This window comes from Hemiscyllium ocellatum, chromosome 17, assembly GCF_020745735.1.
Source record: "Hemiscyllium ocellatum isolate sHemOce1 chromosome 17, sHemOce1.pat.X.cur, whole genome shotgun sequence".
NCBI classification, from domain to species: domain Eukaryota; kingdom Metazoa; phylum Chordata; class Chondrichthyes; order Orectolobiformes; family Hemiscylliidae; genus Hemiscyllium; species Hemiscyllium ocellatum.
In genome coordinates, this window is record NC_083417.1 from 68,790,838 (window position 1) to 68,811,475 (window position 20,638).

Consider the following 20,638-nt stretch of genomic DNA (forward strand, 5'->3'; position numbering starts at 1 on the left):
CAATCAGGTGAAGTGTCCAGAGGAATGCCAGTAGCAGTGACAATCACACCAGCAGGGGTGATAAGCAGCAAAGAACAGGAATACCCAGCAACCCCCCCAAAGTAGTGACCGAGGGGGGCACCAGGAAGAGACAGAGTTATCGTCATGTGAGTATTACAGTGTCTTGTTCTCCAAGTGAGATCTTCAGTTGTGGACGGTAATTATTTGGTTTTTGGAAGATGAGGGTAATTTAACTAAATAAATAGATATTTACAGGAATTAACAAGGAATGCCTAGTGATTCTACTCTGTATCCCAACTGTGCTCTGTCTAAGTGTTCTGTGGTGTACTCTTCTAATCATTTCAGCCTTGCATCCAGTTTGGTATCATTTGCAAATCTTGATATTAATTATTTGTTCCAAGGTCCAAATCAATAACACAAATAGTCAATAACAGGGTTCCATCACTGATCCTTTTGGAATATTGCTTTCTACCTTAATCCAATCTGATTAAAACCTTTTAACCCTATTCTATATTTGCTATTTTTGGCCAATTTGCTGTATCTAAAGATGTTTATTCATTAACTCCACTTGCCTCAAACTTTGTTATGAGTCTTTGTCATACAACCTTTTATTAAGGATGTTTTGAAAATTCAAGTATAAAATGTCTACTGCATTTCCTTGGTCTACTCATTTGGATACCTCAAAGAAGTTTTTCAGGTTAAGTTAAACTTGACTTTCCCTTTTGGAATCTATGCTATTTGTTAATAGATTTTGCATCTCTAAATGTGCTATCACTCCCTTTAATATAGATTTCAGTACCTTTCTCATATTAAATCTTCAGTGCAGGGGCTATAATTCAGAAGTTTATAAACATATAAAAATTGGTTAGATCTTTCAAAAGAAGAAAGAGAACTGTAGACTACAGTAAGATATTAATGGACTAGTAAGGTGGAAAGAAAAGGGGCAAATGGAGTTCAATCCAGAGAAGTGAGTGCTAATGTAATTGTGAAAGATAAATGAGATGGGGAATATGTGATTAATTAACATAAGAACATAGGAATTAGAAACAGGTGTAGGCCATTTAAACCCTCAAACCTGGTCTGTTATTCAGTAAAATCATAGCTAATCTGACTGTAACATTAATTTCACATAGATGGAAATATAGAAGAACAGATGGACCAAGGGGTTCTTGTCCACAGAATCTTGAAGGTAGCTAGACAGGCAGATAATGTGGTCAAAAAGGCTACAGCATATTTACCTATGTTAGATAAGCAACATAATATTTTTGCTTGGAGATTCTGCTGAAACTGTATTAAACACTGGTTCTTCCACAGCTGGAGTCCTGCAAGAAAATCTGGTCACTGTACAAGCTGATGGTGGCATTGTGATAACAATACTCTGGGACATTGGTTCAAATTCCACCAGTGCAGCTGACAGAATTTAAATGCAATTAATTAATCTGGAATATAAAGTTAGTTTCCTTAACTGTCACTGTAGCAACAGCAATTGATTGTGTAAACATCCAACTGATTTTCTAACGTGCTTAGTGAAAGAAATCTGCTGTCTTTATCTGGTCTGGCCTACATGTGCCTCCAGACCTACAGCAATGTAATTGACTCTTTCTTGCCCTGTGAAATGGCCGAGTTAGTCACTCAGTTTAAGGACAATTGGGATAGACAACACACACTGGCCTTGCCAGCAAAGCCCACATCTCAAGAAAAAAAAGACTTTTGAGAAAAAAGCGACTGTATGAGAGAGGATACAGATGATGTTTACAATGAACTGCATAATTTTTAATGATGAGATAAGCTAGGGTTGTTTCCTTTGGTAAAGTGGAAACCAAATGAAATGTATTAAATTGTAAAAGTGCATAGATCTGGAGAGAGTATATATGAAGGTCCCATTCTTTTGGGTGGAGGGATTTATAAGCAGAAGGCACAAATTTAGAAATGGATTGGAGGTTTCAAGGGAATTCAAAAGGAATTTGTTTCCAACTATTAAGCGGTGATATCTGAAATTCACTGATTGAAAGAGCAGTAGAGTAAGAGAACATCTTAACATTTACAAAGTACTTGAATTTTGCTACAGTCCCCAAACAGACTGATAATTTTTAAAAATACATCAGGATTTCTAGTGACGGACTGCAAGGATCTCACAAGATTTGACTTCTTAAAAACTTTACTATAATAAACTAAAAGCAGTATTGTTTGAACATTAGTAGTGTATTCTCTAATCCACTGACAACGAATTACCCATTTGGCTCTTAACATGCAAGGGTTAGGTTATCTATTAAGCAGATACCTCATTCTCCAGGAACCAGTCCAAAGCATTCTCAGCTCTCAGACTTGCTTCTTGTTTTTCTTTCTTTGTTGGATAACGTTCACTGTAGATTTTCCTCTCGAGCTCAAGCTAGGAGAAGTTTCCAGCCTCATTTAATTCCTTGCAAACTCCATCCCTTCAATCTGCACATAACTTCTCACGCACTTTATATGGTGACCAACAGAGTCACAGTTCCTTTGCTTTAGTGCAGGGCCAGCTGCCTGTCTTCCCATGCTCTGTCAGATTCTTGCAGACTGATTAGTGTCTGTGGGGTTCAGTGATATTTTAGGAAGACTGTAACCCACTGTTACAATGGCTTTCTATTGTCTTTTTCCCTCTCTAAGTCCAACTCCATGGCTATGTGAGTCATATGATTCAGGAAGAAATACTCCTTACCTATCTTCTACAACCTCTAGTCCATTATCTTGGAATTAGACCCATTAAATTATAACTGTTTATAAAGCCTCGTGCTCCCAGTGACCCTGTCGAGAGACTTGGGACTGGATTTTAACATTTTCTAGTGTGGTGAGGGGTGTGAAATGAGGAGTTCGCTTGTTCCCAACCCCATTGTTTCAGCATTCTGAAGTGAGTGTCAGCTAACCAATTAGCAACCACCCAGCAGAAGATTGACAAATTAGCTCTAGGAAGGGGGTTCCTTTGGCAGAATCTTTCAAACCCATGACCCCCACCAGTGAGAGGGCTGCAGGTACAGGGAAAACCATGCTCCCCTCCGAGCACCTCACCATTCCAATTGGAAAGTGCTCCTTAATGAAAATCCTGGAATCCCCTTCCCCAAAGACAGCAATTATCTTAAGGGCAATTAGGAAGCAGCAATAATGGACAACCCTAGCCTACCCCATTATTCACAATAATGGTGAAAGAAATGGTTATGCAGTTCAGTTCTTCTGGTGTGAGAGGATTTAGTTACATGATGAACCAGAGGTTAGTCACAACCACTCATTTAAAGACACAACGGCTTCAGGCTGGTGGCAGCTTCAGAAAGAAAATATACACATGATGATTCTTGTAGGTTGAAATGAGTCTAAAATGATGGTACATCCACAGCTCAAACAGCAGACTTGAGAGCATGTTTCTCCATTCTGGTGGGCACTGTGCCTGCAGTATCTGATTCAAAACCCTTGCCGGGGGGGAAAGAACATACTAATCCCCTTCTGAATAAGAAATGTTCAGAAAGAGAGTTACATTCCTAACTTTGAGTCAGTTTGTTCTTCTGTAGAGGCTGATTGACATCCTGCCTATCGACAGCATTGTCAGCTTTGACCCCTCACCATCCATTGCGGTTGCCAGGTAATGGGAGAGTTCAGACCATAGACAGCCCCAGGGTTAAATGATGATTCCTTTTGTAAGTCATCCTCCAGGCTGTGATTAATCAGCACGAGTTTCTCATACAAAGCAACGTCAAGAGGTGATCTTCCTGTCACAGAGAAGAAGCCTGGATAGAGCCTGCAAGGAAGGCCAGGAGCTGTGGGTTATTCAAAGGTTCTGGTTACTTTTCTGTAAGAAGCTGAATGATTGTTAATGATGACAGAGGTAAATTCCAACTTTTTAAATTTCAAACTGGTGTGTGAGAGTGTGATGTGCACCAAGTGTGCAGAGGCAGAATGGAGCAGACAAGTCATCCTGTGTAGGCATGTGAGATTCTAGGGCAGACTTAAGTTGGCCAGCAACTAATGGTGCAGAACTTTAGCTGTCCAGGTTGTGGAGAATGGTCTTAGGGTTATGAAATTCCAAGAGGCCATACCTTGCTGATGGAAAGATTATGCCAAATGGGGAAGGGCAGGGAGAAAATTAGGAAAGGGTGCAGCAAAGCTGTGTGGTTGAGATTGATTTTGATTGTTTACAGTATTTAGAAAAGACTGCAACTCAATTTTGAAGGGAGCAAGAGTGAGATTATGTTTGGCATTTTTAAAATTAGTGTGTATAGAAACGTGTATCTCTGAAATCTGCTGAAACGGTGATGGAGTCCTTCATAATTCTAGTCCATTTTCCTCACGGGTAAAACATTAGCAACAGCAGCCACCAACTCTGGGAGACTGACATTAAGCTCCGAGGAAGAAAACGTAAACTGAAGGAAAACGTAAACTGTCATATCCTCAAGCAACAACTAGTATTATTATAGACACAAGCAGCTCAGTGGGAACGTGCAAATTTGCTGAAAGGGTTACGCACACTAATGCAAGCACATCACAGTCAATGGATCAATCATTTAAACAAACAAAATTAGGAAGAACTGTGCAGACAACGCTCTCAGAACCATCTATGACACCTGGATTTTTTTTCCTACAGTAAATTTAAGATTTGTATTCAAACTTTGATTTTGTTTCATATTAATAGAAGGGTAGGCCAATTGACCCATCAAAACTGCTCCACCATTTATTAAGATCATGGCTGATCTATCCAGCATCTCAGCTCCTCCTACCTGTATTATTCCCATAACCTTTAATTTCCCTACCATCCAACAGTGTTTTGAATACATTTAATGAAGCTGCCCCTACTGCTTCCTTGGGCAGAGAATTCCATTGATTCACTACTCTCTGGAAGAAGCAGTTTCTCCTCATCTGTCCTAAATCTACACCCCCTAACCTTGAGGCCATGTCCCTAGTCCCAGTCTCACCCACCAGCAGAAACAATTTGCCTACCTCTGTCTTATCTAGCCCTTTCATAATTTTATATGTTTCTATACGATCCCTTCTCATTCTTCTAAATTCTAGCAAAGACAGTCCCAAGCGGCTCAATCTCTCCTCATAGGATAACCCCTTTATCTCTGATATCAAACTGGTGAACCTCCTCTGCACTGCCTCCAAAGCCAGTATATCCTTCCTCAAGTGAGGAGGCCAAAATAGGGTACAATACTCCAGGTGCCGCCTCACCAACACCTTGTACAACTGCAACCGAACCTCCCTGCTCTGAAACTCATTCCCTCTAGCAATGCACCCCAATATTCCGTTTACCTTCCTGGTTACCTGTTGCACCTGCAAAGCAGCTTTTAGCAATTCATGTACAAGTATTCTTCAGTCCCTCTGCACAACAACATGCTGCAATCTTTTACCATTTAAATAATATTCTGACCTATTTTTACTTCTAAAGTGGATAACCTCACATTTACCAAGTCAGATTAGTTAATGTATATGTTTTAAACAAATCCATAGGTCAAATTATCTTAAAATCCTGACTTAAGAGCTCAAATGAATTAAACAAAGCAGCAATTCGATTCAGCTGTCAATATATATGACATTGAGCAATTTTGATGAATATTCAATAAGCGAAAAAAGGCTGACCATATTCAAGTTCAAATTACAACATAATTTGCAGGATAAAAAAGACACGACAAGTGGATGGTGCTTTGGGGAACAACAGTCCATAGCTAAAAGTATTCAGGTTATTCGGGGCAGCATGGTGGCTATCACTGCTGCCTCAAAGCACCAGGGGACCAGGATTTGATTTCACCCTCAGGTGACTGTCTGTGTGGAGTTTGCACATTCTCCCCGTGTATGCATGGGTTGCCTCCGGGTGCTCCAGTTTCCTCCCACAGTCTAAAGATGTGCAACTCAGGGTGAATTGGCTATGCTAAATTGCCCATAGTGTTAGGCGCATTAGTAGGAGGGAAATGGGTCTGGGTGGGTTACTTCTCGGAGAGTCAGTGTGGACTTATTGGATTGAAAGGCCTATTTCCACACTGTAATGAATCTAATCTAATCTAATCATCAGATGAGTGCTGCACATGAACTAAATACTGAACCTCAGGCTGATGACAAAAGCCTCCAGAGTCAAACAGCAGAGGCTAAACATATAGCAGGAGGTATGTGGAGATGTAGCAGAGCTTCCAGAAGGTTTCTGCACACTAGCATAGATTACGGAGGAAATCCTGAGTGCTCCAATCGTGCATATTAGAGACTGTCAATGGAACTGCAGATTCATAAGCTGATGGATGGGATACCTGGCATTTGACGTGAGCTGCATTCCATTGTCCTGCACCTGAGCGCCGGTGCCACTGTCTAGGTGAGAGAGGGATGAGTTGCCTGGACTCTCAGCCACAGCCTGGTTTCCCTCAGGAATTCCCTCCCTGAGGGCTTTGTCAGTCTACCTACAGCATGTGGACTGCAGCTGTTCAAGATGGCAGCTCACTACCACCTTCTCAAGGGACAACTGGGGATGGCAATAAATGCTGGCCCACATCGCACAGGTGAATAAAAAGAAAAAGAAAGCTGAGATGGCAAAAGGGAGCTCAGGACGGTGAGTGAGCTGCTGTTTTCACCATGGGGATGGGGTAACTCTTAGAATGTTCCTGATATGGACAGCTTGCCCACCCCTTTGCTATTGACACCAACCCCTCTGTGTGCACGGCAACAGATAAGACTGCTGCTGCCACTGTGCAGGAGACCCTTACTGCCTCGTAACCAGGAGGCTGATAGCAAAGGACAACACTACGCTGTAGTCTGTTGTAAACCAGGTTCTGCTGTTGGCTGGCATGGCTTCTTCTCCTCATCCTCAGATGACATGGCTCAGTCTGCTAGATCATCCTCTGGAGGTCCAGGTCATGTAAGATGCAGGACACTATGATGATTTCTTGGAAGCATACAATCCCTACAGCATGGAAACAGGCCATTTGGCCCAACAAGTCCACACTGATCCTCCAAAGAGTATCCCACCTAGACCCATTCCCCTACCCTTTCACTTTTACATTTCCCCTGATTAATTCATTTAACCTACACATCCTGAACACTATCGGCAATTTAGCATGGCCAATTCATCTAACGTGCAGATCTTTTGTCTGCGGGAGGAAACCAGAGCACCCAGAGAAACCCCATGCAGACACGGGAGAATGTGCAAACTCCATATAGACAGTCGCCCGAGGCTGGAATCGAACCTGGATCTCTAACGCTGTGAGGCAACAGTGCTAATCACTGAACCACCATGCTGGCATATTTACTCAATTCGAGTCAGAGAACAACACAGAGTCACGTTGACGTCCAAAGCATTGAAATCTCACTGGTCTGCTGGCTGTTAGCTTTGGTAGATATGTGGTTCTCATTGTAACACAAATCGGTGTCTGTCGACCGATTTCTCATTGATCATGAACTCTCTCTTTAGTGGGCAGCCCAACCCTCCAATAGCTCTGGTGGACAGAACCTCCTAGCAGCCAGGAGCATCTAAGGATCTAAACACACCTTATAATTCTTTGAAACAGCCACCACACAACTGGACCTTGACAGAAGAAAACCTTTATGACTGATCAATGCCCCTAGCTGGCCCAATGGAGCCTTGATGGCCAAGTGTGAAATCTATCACATCATTGACTTTCAGGAATCCAGCAATTCACATCGTGTCTGGCTTTCTCAGATGACTGACATCATTGATAGTGAATGAGATGAAGTCGTTGCTCACTTGAACATGTATCTGTGATGGCGAGCTGAAGTGTAAGGGAAGTTGCAAAGGTCACCAGCTGCTGCCTGGAGTGAATCTGATGCATAAAAATTCAAAGCCGCAGCCAACTTGTGAGCAAGTCAAAAGGTGGCCATGAAAACAATTTGAATAGGTCTCTCACAGCAAAACCACCATCTCTAGAGAGAGACAGTCTGCAAAGGCACCAGTGCTCTGAGGAGTGGAAAGTAATTCATCCTTTGTCTGTAAACACTGTGCAGAATAATATCTTCTACCATGGACTGTGTTGCTGTCATCTGTCTTGTTTTGGAGCTGGCGCAGCATCATTTACGCCACAGGATGGACTAGTGCCTAGAAAGTTGGCCACTCTTACTCTGTATTTTCTTCACACTTAGAGCAGCTTCCTCCAGAGTATACAATCCTCATGGGAACTGTGAGTTCTGTTTCTTCTGCTTGTGCTTTCACCCTCCGGGATAGCCCCATCTTCAGGGTCTCTTCCCTCTCAGTCTCTCCTTATTTTTAATGTTAGCCTATAAACACTAATTGAATAAAGTCGACTAACAGCCAAACGCTGCAACTTCAGAGGCACAGAAAGGAGTCTTTGGGGATTCAATGCATCAAAACTGTTGTAATCCTACCGAAGAAAGGGATGTGCTGTTTTTAATGCTCACTACATTTTAGAACTTTATAGTATCCAACAAAAGCAACCTGCAGGCTGAATCTGGTATCCGGGAAAGACCCTACGCTCCAGTGACCGAGTTAGAGAACAAATAAAAGGAGAATGTGCTGAAAAAACTCAGCAGGTCTGGCAACATCTGTGGGGAGAAAAACAGAGTTAACATTTCAATTTTAATATGACTTCTTTGGAACTGACGGGACTAAAACAAATGGTATTTATGGAGGAAAGAGGAGTGGGTGTAATAGATAGTGAGGGTACCAGAGCAAAAGAAAAAGGGATTTCTCATGGCACCTTATTTTCCACAGAAGCACTTTACAGCCTTCAGGATTCATTATTGTGCTTAACAGTTTCCGAGCATGAACACTCACCTTCACTTTGATGACATGCCAACCTGCATCTCTCTCAAACTACATATTGTGGTTGCACAGATTGTGGGTTACCTACTTTGTATTACTCACATCTATCTTAATTTATATTAGTCGTCGACATTTATATTAGTCCTCTATTACCATTTGCATTCCCTGAACTTTCCACAGATGCTGCCAGACCTGTTGCAACAATTTCTGCTTTTATTTCAGATTTTGACAATCTACAGTACTTTGCTTTTATTCAAGTTCAATGATGTTGATTTGAAATGCTGCTATGCGTGTAGGGATTGGCATGGGTGCCGGTGGTTCAGTGAGATATACCTGTGCTACATGGATATCAACGTGAAATTTTCCTTTTTACTTGAAGCACTGTCAAATGATGATGATTTTGGCTTACATGGTCACAGTAAAAGTTTTAAAAAGTAAAAAATTTGTCCTTTGGTTTTTCGGTTGGTGTGGTTGGTTTCTTTTCTTTCAATAAGTTTTTGTTTTTTTCAGGGAGTGAAACAGCAGCTTGTTAGACTGTTAAATATACTGGTTAACCTTTCTATAACATTCCAAAGGGCACGATAAACATAAAATGACCAAACTGTTCACTTAGTTATCTCTGAACACCACATGGCTAGATCTCAGGCCTCTATGCAACGTAACGATAAGAATGCAATGATAAAAACAAAAATAATTATAAATTCACCAGAGTATCCAGCCCTAATTCCACCAGATACTCTGTTACGAATTGAAAGAAGAGATATCTAACACAGAATGTTACTGACCTAGGTTCCACTCCTGGTCTCTGCTGAAGTTAGCTGGCTATAGGAGTTTCCCTGCTTTGGTGAAGGAAACCGTAACCAGTATTTCCAATTTCTCACTGAGCCCGGCATGCCATGTGAAGACAGCAGCATTGGTACACTCAATGATACAACCGATACGTATTGTTTAAGCTCATGGGCAGAGAACACATCGGATGAATATTTGATCATGTGAGAGGTAGCATCTGTATGCTGCATCATGCTTCAGGCTCTGAACAGGTTTTGTCAATACAATCCTATAATTACTTGTGTTTCTTTACCTGGATAGGAGGGGACAGTCAGGATCATATCTGTGCTGCAGACCCACACGCCTGGTGGACAACCTGGTCCCAACTGTAATGGGCAAAATCAGAAAATATTAATCAGCGATGCATACTATCCTTTACTTCTTTTGTTTTTGTACATGATCCAGCAACTGTGATGTCATGTGAACTGTATGGACCTTTTTCACTCCATCACCGCGGTACTCAATGACCTACACTGGTCCCCTGTCCAGTAACACTTTCAATTTTAAATTCTCATCCTTAATTTCAAACCCCTCAATGGCTTCATCCCTCTCTAACTCTGTGCTCTCCTCCAGCCCTTTAACCAGATGCTCCAGCCCTCGCAAGAACTCTGCCCTCCTCCAATATCAATTCTGACTACACTCTCAATTTTAATTGCACGATGATTGGCATCTAAGCTGCTGGCTACCCAGGCCCTAAACTCTGGAATTCCTTCTCCATATCTCTCCATCTTTCTCTCTCTCTTCTCATATTTTGACAATGTTTTTGCTCAACTTGACATCATGCTCGATGTCAAGTTTGTCTGATTACAACCCTAGAGTGCCTTGGGATATTTTACTGCATCAAATGTCCAATATTATTGCATGTTGTCACATGAGTCAAATCCTTCTAGAAAAGCTCAAAACACACAGGGTGGGGTCAAACTTGCCCACTCTCCCACTGTGTATATATTATCATAAGCTCCTCAAGGCATGCTCTGAAATTACCCCAGAACCTATGGTGAGGTATCACTGAGCCACACAGACCTAAAAAGCAGAGGTGTGATTCCTCATCAGAGATAACTGTTGATCTACCTAGGCTGACAGTGGAGATGCTAATACTGAGTGTGCTTGAATGAGGTGAGGGTGGGGAAAGAAAAGGCCAGAATCCTACACTGATTAGGGGTGATAGAGAGGATTAACAGGGGAGGTAGTCACACCTACATTACAGGACAAAGGTAATTGGGTGACTGTCAGGAGAGGGAAAGGGAATAGATAAGACAGTGCAAGGTGAAGGCCACAGCAGTGAAAGTGATGACTGCAGATGCTGGAGATCACAGTCAAGATTACAGTGTTGCTGGAAAAGCACAGCAGGTCAGGCAGCATCCAAGGAGCAGGAAAATCTTCGTTTCGGGCAAAAGCCCTTCATCAGGCACTGAGCCTCACTCTGTGGCTCAGAAGGGAAGAGGGGAGAATAGGAAAGCAAAAGTGATAAGAGATTCAATTGTGACAGGAACACACAGGAGATTCTGTAATTGTGAACGAGATTTCGGGATGTTGTGTTGCCTCCTGGGTGCCAGAGTCAGGGATGTCTCGGATCAAGTCTGCAGGATTCTCAAGGGAAGGGAGAGCAGCCAGAAGTCATGGTACACATGGGCACCAATGATATAGGTATGGAAACGGAGGGGAACCTGAAAAGAAAATATAGGGAGTTAGGTTGGTAGCTAGGAGGCAGGACGAGCAGAGTAGTAATCTCAGGATTGCTGTCAGTGAGGCGAGGAATAGAGAGCGAGTGCAGATGAACACATGGCTGCAGGGCTGGTGTACGAGGGAGGGCTTCAGATATATGGATCATTGGGGAATGTGGGCCTTGTACAAGAAGGGCGGGTTGCACCTGAACTGGAGCGGCACCAATATCCTGGACGGGAGGTTTGCTACAGCTCTTCAGGAGGATTTAAACTGGATTGGCAGGGGGGGTAGGAAACTGACTTACGGATCAGATGACAGAGTAGATAGTGAACAGCCAGATACAGTGTGCAGAAAGTCTGTGAGGAGAGATAGGGACTTGATAGGGCCAAGGTACACTCATTGTGATGGGTTGAAGTATGTCTATTTTAATGCAAGAAGTATCAGGAATAAGGGTGACAAACTTAGAGCATGGATCAGTACTTGGAACTATGATGTTGTGGCCATTGTGGAGATGTGGATATCACAGAGACAGGTACGGTTGTTGGATGTTCCAGGATTTAAATGTTTCAAAAGAATGGGCGGGGAGGAGGTAAAATCGGTGGAGGAGTGGCTTTGCTGATCAGGGATAGTATCACAGCTGCAGAAAAGGAGGTCGTCAAGGAGGGTTTGTCTACAGAGTCAGTATGGGTGAAAGTCAGAAACAGGAAAGCTGCAGTCACTTTATTGGGTATTTTCTACAGGACCTCCAGTAGCCACAGAGACACAGAGGAGCAGATTGGGAGGCAGATTTTGGAAAGGTGCAGAAGTAACAGTTTAGGGTGAGAGGGGAAAAATACAAAAGAGACCTAAGGGGCAACTTTTTCACACAGAGGGTGGTACGTGTATGGAATGAGCTGCCAAAAGAAGTGGTGGAGGCTGGTACAATTGCAACATTTAAGAGGCATTTGGATGGGTATATGAATAGGAAGGGTGTGTAGGGATATGGGCCGGGTGCTGGCAGGTGGGACTAGATTGGGTTGGGATATCTGGTCGGCATGGACGGGTTGGACCGAAGGCTCTGTTTCCATGCTGTACATTTCTATGACTCTATAACAGGGTTATTATCATGGGTGACTTTAACTTCCCTGATATTGATTGGAAGAAAGTGAGGACTGCAGATGCTGGAGATCAAAGTCGAAGAGTGTAGCGCTGGAAAACCACTCCAGGCAGCACTCGAGGAGCAGGTGAGTCTACATTTCGAGCATGAGCTCTTCATCAGGAATGAGGGGGTGACCCAAGGGCGCTGAGAGATAAATGGGAGGGGGGTGGGATTAGGGGGGAATGTGATAGCTAGATGAAGGTGGGAGTGAAGGTGATAGGTCGGAGAGGAGGGTGAAGTAGATCGGTTGGAAGGAAGGTGGGACAGATGGAGGGGAAATTGTGATCTTTGAAGGAGGAGACCATCTGGGAGTAGATGAGGTGGAGGCGGAAGAATTGGGAATAAGGGATTGCGTTTTTATAGGAGGCAGGGTGGGAGGCAGTGTAGTCCAGGTAGCTGTGGGAGTTGGTGAGTAGATGGTTGTGTTGATTTGGTCATCGGAAATGAAGATGGAGAGATTAAGGAATGGGAGGGAGGTGCCAGAGTGATGGTCCAGGTGAACTTGAGGTTGGAGTGGAAGGTGTCAGTGAAGTTGATGAACTGTTCAATCTTCTCGTGGGAGCATGAGATGGTGCCAAGATAGTCATCGGAAGAAAAGGCGGGGAATGGTGCTGGTTTGGCTGCAAAAGATGGACTGCTCCACGTACCCGACAAAGAGGCAGGCATATCTGGGGCTTCTTCGGGTACCCTTGGCTACCCCTTTAGTCTGGAGAATGTGGGAGAAATTGTTGAGGGTGAGGGCCCAGTTCAGCCAATCAAATGAGTGTGTCAGTGAGAGGGTACTGGTTGGGTTGGTGGGAGAGCACGAAACGGAGGTCTTGGAGGCCTTTGGCATGGCTGATGGATGTGTACAGGGACTGGATGTCTGTGGTGAAGATGAGTGTCGGGGGCCGGGAAAACGAAAATCATGGAGGAGGTGGAGGGCGTTGGTGGTGTCCTGAATGTGTGCGTGGAGATCCTTGACTCCAGGGGGACCGGACAGTTTCAAGGTATGCAGAGGTAAGTTCGGTGGGGTAGGAGCAGGCTGAAACAATGGGTTGACCGGGGCACTCAGGTTTGTGAATACTGGGTAGGTGTGAGGTTCCCAGACTATGAGGTTGGAGGCTGTTGGTGGGAGATCCGGTAGGGGGTAGAACCGGGCGGTGTGCGTTTATTTGATTGGATGAAGCAGTTTTATCAGGTGTGTCGCTGGACTTCCTTGGCGGGTAGGATTAAGGAAAACGCTAAGGCCAGAGTGAGGGGAGGGCCAATCATGGATAGTGAAGGGAACTTGCACCTGAGGGAGGAGGGGGGAGGGGAGCTCCTTAATGAAAACAAAGCTAAAAGGTCTTAAAATAGAAAAATCTCCTGGCCCCGATGGGCTATATCCTAGAATTCTGAGGGAGGTGGCTGAGGAAATAGTGGAGGCGTTGGTTGAGATCCTTCAAAAGTCACTGGAGTTAGGGAAAGTCCCGGATGATTGGAAGATCGCTGTTGTAACTCCCTTGTTCAAGAAAGGATCAAGACAAAAGATGGAAAATTATAGGCCAATTAGCCTAACCTTGGTTGTTGGTAAAATTCTAGAATCCATCGTTAAGGATGAGGTTTCTAAATTCTTGGAAGAGCAGAGTCAGATTAGAACAAGTCAACATGGATTTAGTAAGGGGAGGTCGTGTCTGACAAACCTGTTAGAATTCTTTGAAGAGGTGACAAGTAGGTTAGACCAGGGAAACCCAGTGGATGTGGTCTATCTAGACTTCCAAAAGGCCTTTGATAAGGTGCCACATGGGAGGCTGCTGAGTAAGGTGAGGGCCCATGTGTTCGAGGTGAGCTACTGGCATGGATTGAGGATTGGCAGTCTGACAGAAGGCAGAGAGTTGGGATAAAAGGTTCTTTTTCGGAATGGCAGCCAGTGACAAGTGGTGTCCTACAGGGTTCAGTGTTGGGGCCGCAGCTATTCACGTTATATATTAATGATCTGAATGAAGGGGGCATTCTAGCGAAGTTTGCCGATGATACGAAGTTAGGTGGACAGGCAGGTAGTACTGAGGAAGTGGGGAGGCTGCAGAAGGATCTAGACAGTTTGGGAGAGTGGTCCAGGAAATGGCTGATGGAATTCAACGTGAGCAAATGCGAGGTCTTGCACTTTGGAAAAAAGAATACAAGCATGGACTACTTTCTAAACAGTGAGAAAATTCATAAAGCCAAAGTACAAAGGGATCTGGGAGTGCTAGTCGAGGATTCTCTAAAGGTAAACGTGCAGGTTGAATCCGTGACTAAGAAAGCGAATGCAATGTTGTCATTTATCTCAAGAGGGTTGGAATATAAAAGCAGCGATGTGCTACTGAGACTTTATAAAGCTCTGGTTAGGCCCCATTTGGAGTACTGTGTCCAGTTTTGGGCCCCACACCTCAGGAAGGACATACTGGCACTGGAGCGTGTCCAGCGGAAATTCACACGGATGATCCCTGGAATGGTAGGTCTAACATACGAGGAACGGCTGAGGACCCTGGGATTGTATTCATTGGAGTTTAGAATGTTAAGGGGAGATCTAATAGAAACTTACAAGATAATACATGGCTTGGAAAGGGTGGACGCTAGGAAATTGTTTCCATTAGGCGAGGAGACTAGGACCCGTGGACACAGCCTTAGAATTAGAGGGGGTAAATTCAGAACAGAAATGCGGAGACATTTCTTCAGCCAGAGAGTGGTGGGCCTGTGGAATTCAGTGCCGCAGAGTGCAGTGGAGGCCGGGACGCTAAATGTCTTCAAGGCAGCGATTGATAAATTCTTGATGTCACAAGGAATTAAGGGCTCCGGGGAGAATGCGGGTAAGTGGAGTTGAAATGCCCATCAGTCATGATTAAATGGCGGAGTGGACTCGATGGACCAAATGGCCTTACTTCCACTCCTATGTCTTATGGAATACTTTGCTTCAGTATTCATTACTAAAAGGGACCTTGATATTTCTGAGGACAGCGCGAAACAGACTGATATGTTAGAACAGATTGATGTGAGGAAGGAAATCTGTTGAAAATTTTGAAAAACTGAAGGATAGAGAAATCCCCTGGGCCAGATGGGATATGCCCTAGATTACTACAGGAAACAAGGGAAGAGATTGCTGCGCCTTTGGTGATGATCTTGGTGTCCTCACTGTCCACTGGAGTACTGCCAGATGATCAGAGCATGGGAAGTGTTATTGCTTTGTTCAAGAAAAGGAGCAGGGATAATCCTGGGAATTACAGACCAGTCAGTCTTACATCAGTGATGGGCAAGGTATTGGAGAGGATTCTGAGTGACAGGATTTGTGATTACTTGAAAAACCATTGTTTGAATAGACATGGTCAGCATGGTTTTATGAGGGGCAGGTCATGCCTCACAAAATATACTGAATTCTTTGAAGATGTGAGAAAACACATTGATGAAATTACAGCAGTGGATGTGATGTATATGGAAGTTAGCAAGACATTTGGTAAGATTCCCCATAGTAGACTTCTTCAGAAAGTAAGGTGGCATGGTATACAGGGAGACCTGTGTGTCTGGATACAGAATTGGCTGGCCCATAGAAGATACAGTGTGGTGGTAGGTGGAAAGTATTCAGCCTGGAGTTTGGTAACCAGTGGTGGTCTGTAGGGATCGGTTCTGATACCTCTGCTCTTTGTGATTTTTATAAATGACTTGGAGGAAGAAGTGGTAGGGTGGGTTAGTAATGAAGGTTGTTGGAGTTGTGGATAGTGTGGAGGGCTGTCATAGGTTGCAACTGGACATTGACAGGTTGTAGAACTGGGCTGAGAAGTGGCAGATGGGGTTCAACTTGGAAAAGTGTGAAGTCATTCATTTTGGAAGGACGAATTTGAATGCAGATTATAAGTTTAAAGGCAAGATTCTTGGCAGTGTGGAGGAACAGAGGGATCTTGGGGTCCATGTTCAAAGATTCCTCAAAGTTGTCACCCAGGTTGATACGGTTGTTAAGAAGGTAAATGGTGTGTTGGCTTTCATTAGCAGGGGGATTGAGTTTAAGAACTGCGAGGTTATGCTGCAGCTCTGTAGAGCTCTGGTTAGACCACACTTGGAATACTGTGTTCAGTTCTGGTTACCTCATTATTAGGAAAGATATGGAAGCTTTTGAGAGGGTGCAGAGAAGATTTACCAGGATGCTGCCTGGACTGGAGGGCATGTCTTATGAAGAAAGGTTAAGGGAGCTAGGGCTTTTCTCACTGGAGCGAAGAAGGTGACTGATAGAGGTGTACAAGATGATAAGAGACATAGATAGAGTAGACAGCCAGAGACTCTTACCCACGGTGGAAATGTCTATCACAAGGGGCATAATTTTAAGGTGATTGGAGGAAGGTTTAGGGGAGATATCAGAGGGAGATTCTTTCCACAGAGTGCTGGGCACGTGGAATGCACTGCCAGCAGTGGCAGTAGAGTCAGACACACTAGGGACATTTAAGTGACTCTTGGTTAGACACATAGAAGATAGTACAATGAAGGGTATGTAGGTTAGTCTGATCTTAGAGTAGGATAAAAGGCTGGCACAACTTCTAGAGTCAAAGGGCCTGTACTGTGCTGTACAGTTCTATATTCTATTATTGATTTGAAATGGGAGGTCCACATATGTGTGCACTGAATTGGTCCTGGATCAGGCTTGGTTTTAACGGTCTCCAAGTGTAACTGTCTGGGCTTGACCCTTTGGGAGGGGAGAAAACTAAGAATTTGAAGTTTGTTGCAGGTTTTGAAGTGGCATTCATATGGATCTCTCCCAAGGACCAAGCTCAAACAGTGCCCTTTGGAACACAGCAACAAGAGTAGGCCATTCTGCCCCATGAGCCTATTACACTACTCAATCGGTTGATCAGTTATTCAAGTCAACCCTTCACCTTCACATTCCTGATGAAGGGCTTATGCCCAAAACATCAACTCTCCTACTCCTTGGATGCTGCCTAACCTGCTGTGCTTTTCCAGCACCACGCTTTTTGACTGATCTCCGGCATCTGCAGTCCTCATGCTCTCCTCCACCTTCATACCCTTGCTTAACAGAAATCTAGCAATCTTAGTTCTGGCATTACAAACTGATACTAAATCTCAGCAGCATTTTTGTGGAGAATGTTTTCCTGATTTTCGCCATGCTTTACAGGAAGATGTGTTGCATGATATCACTCTTGTCTAACCCAGCTCTCACTTAAAGGTTATGCCTCGGCATACTGGACTGCCCACAAGAGGAAATAGCTAATTTGTTCTGCTTGAGAAGATTTAAATGAGTACGGTGCCGGGGTGGGGAGGGGGGTAGTGGTCAGGAAGATAGTGAGGAAAGAGATCAGTCGAGACTGGTACAGGGAAAAGGAGCAAGTCAAACAGTCAGGGTACGCAGGAACAAAGCAGAGAACGAGGTAAATTAAACTACGCTTATTTAAATGCAAGAGGCCTAACAGGGAAGGTAGATGAACTGAGGGCATGGTCAAAATTCTGTAAATTTTGAGATGATTTTAAAGAAACTCAATTAGATCATGCCTAGCTTTCTATGTTCAAGGGAATGTATTTGCAAACATCCTCGTAATTGAACACTTTTAGCACCTGTATCATTCTATATTGCATTCTCTCCAAAGCCTGTTTATGCTTCCTGAAGTGCACAACCATAATTGTGCTCATCATGGGGTCTAAGTACTCTGTACAGGTGTAAATACCTTCCATTCCTCTTCATTCCAGCTCTCTCAAGATAAAGGCCAACAGTCCAAAGTTCCTTTTAAAATTATTTTTCACACCAGTCCCCACTGGCACTTTGGGAGCATCTATACAAGGGACTTCAAATCTCTTTGGTCTTGAACTGTTCCAAACATTTTGCCATTTAGAAGAAACTCAAATCTACATTTTCTAGATCTGAAGTATATGACCTGACTCTCCTCCACTCCCATTGGAGATGGCTTACTGACTGACCTTATATGTCATGATGTGCAGCAGAACATCGATGTTACAGACGAGGGCTTCTGCTTTGCTGTCGCAGTTTTCCATTGGCAAACAGGTGAACGAACGTCCACAGTCATCAAAGGGAAAGTCTCGGCCCTAAAAGTGACAACAGGGAAGAAAAGACAGACGTTTTTTTAACATTCTTAATTTATAGTCATCCTCTGTGGGCACAGTTTCCACAGACACAGAAACACCTCTCTCCCTTACTAAGTGGGTCACCTTCATTTACAGCCTTCAAGGAATAGGAGGATATAGCAGATGAATATATGGCTGAGGAGCTGGTGCAGGGGAATAGGGTTCACATTTTTGGATTATTAGAATCTCTTCTGGGGTAGAAGAGACCTGTATAAGAAGGATGGATTGCACCTGAATTGAAAGGGGACTCATATACTGGCAGGTAAATTTGCTAGAGCTGCTTGGGAGGATTTAAACGAGTACGGTGCGGAGGGGGGTAGTGGTCAGGAAGATAGTGAGGAAAGACATCAGTCGAGACTGGTACAGGGAAAATGAGCAAGTCAAACAGTCAGGGTACGCAGGAACAAAGCAGAGAACAAGGTAAATTAAACTATGTTTATTTAAATGCAAGAAGCCTTACAGGGAAGACAGATGAACTGAGGGCATGGTCAATAGCACGGGACTGGGATATCATAGCAATTACAGAGATGTGGCTCAGGGATGGACAGGACTGGCAGCTGAATGTTCCAGGGTACAAATGCTACGGGAAGGATACAAAGTGGGGCAAGAGAGGAGGGGGAATGATATTTTTGACAAGGAATAACATTACTGTGTACCTAGGGTGGATATTCCTGGGGAATATGTCCAGGGATTTTATTTGGGTGGAACTGAAAAATAAGGAAGGGCTGATACCTTATTTGGATTGTACTATAGGCCCCTCCTAATAGTCAGTGAGAAACTGAGAAACAAATTTGTCAGGAGATCTCAGTTATCTGTAAGAATAATAGAGGGATAACGGGAGGGGAATTTAACTTTCCGAACACAGACTGGGACCGCCATAGTGTTGAGGGTTTAGATAGAGAGGAATTTGTTAGGTGTTGTCACAATGTTGGTCTTTTTACAAGGTTACTATGCACTTGAGTTTTTTTCCCAAAGAGGTGGTAATGGGCAAGGCTCCAACTAGGCTGGGTTTGAAAAGTTTATTGGGCCCATTTTGTTTTCCCCGAAGTGAAAATGCCTCCAGCCTAAGGCTTTCATGTCTTATAAAAACCGGTATAATCAAAGGGGAATGGCCAGCTAGGTGTGTAGCGAGCCTTCATTTAGATTAGAGTTTTTAATTCAGGTCAGCAGCAGTGTGTGTGAAGAAAGGCTGCTGGGGCAAGTCCAGCTGGTACTCCCTCTCTCTCTAACTTCAAGTCTGTAAGCCCTGGTTTATTTCATTTTTGTTCTTTGTGCTAAGGGACGGGTTTATTGGGACTGTTGCAAGTCCAAATTTTCTAAACAGCATCATTAAATCTGTCAGGCTTTAGGCTAGGATAAGTTATCCGGTATTCTGTTTTTTGTTCTTTGCGTTTCATTCTGTAATTTTGTCAATAAATTCTGTTTGTTTAAAACTTTGCAGTTAGACCAGCTAATTTGCTCCGGGAATATTCACTATACATTTATCGAAAACAAATAGCTATTTTCCCTGGAGCGTTGGAGGCTGCAGGTTGACCTTATAGAGGTTTATAAAATCATGAGGGGTAAGGATGGAATAGATAGTCAAGGTCTTTTCCATAGGTTCAAGTAATCCAGAACTAGAGGGCATAGGTTTAGGGTGAGAGGGGAATGATTTAAAAGGAACCTAAGAGGCAATGTTTTCAGGTGCGTGTGTATGAAATGAACTGCCAGAAGAAGTGGTGGAGGCTTACAATTAAAAGATGGCTGGATGGGTATATGAATATGAATAGGAAGGGTTTAGTGAGATATGGGCCAAGTGCTGGCAAACTGGACTAGATTAATTTAGGATATCTGGTCGGCATGGACGAGTTGGATCAAAGGATCTGTTTCCATGCTGTACAACTCTATGACTGTAACCAGTGTATTGGAAGTGAGAAGGGCAGAACTAGGGAGGGATAGGTGGGTCAGCTCAGCTGGCTCGGTGCAGATTGGATCAAAGACTTTCTATGCTGAATGACGAGAGCTGTAGGTCAATAGTAGCATTTCCATATCTGAGTCAGAAGGTCACAGGCTCAAATTCCACACAAAGACACCTCAGTGCCATTTTGAGGGAGTACTGCACTGGTGATGGTGCCACCTTTCAGATGCAACATTAGACTGAAGTCTTGTCTGCCTGTTCAGAGAGAAGTTGGTAAAGAAATTCCAATGGCATT

The 20,638-nt window shown here is 43.7% G+C and overlaps 1 protein-coding gene across 2 annotated transcripts in view; it reads right to left on the bottom strand.

The window, feature by feature from the left end:
* Positions 1-20,638, bottom strand: part of LOC132824028 (L-fucose kinase) — a 363,536-nt gene that overhangs the window by 71,665 nt on the left and 271,233 nt on the right. For both annotated transcript variants that reach the window (XM_060838278.1, XM_060838277.1), the window contains exons 5-6: positions 18,282-18,407; positions 9,819-9,891 (exon numbers count right to left, since the gene is read on the bottom strand). In XM_060838278.1, coding sequence (XP_060694261.1) covers positions 9,819-9,891; positions 18,282-18,407 — 199 coding nt within the window. The remainder of the gene's footprint in view (positions 1-9,818; positions 9,892-18,281; positions 18,408-20,638) is intronic.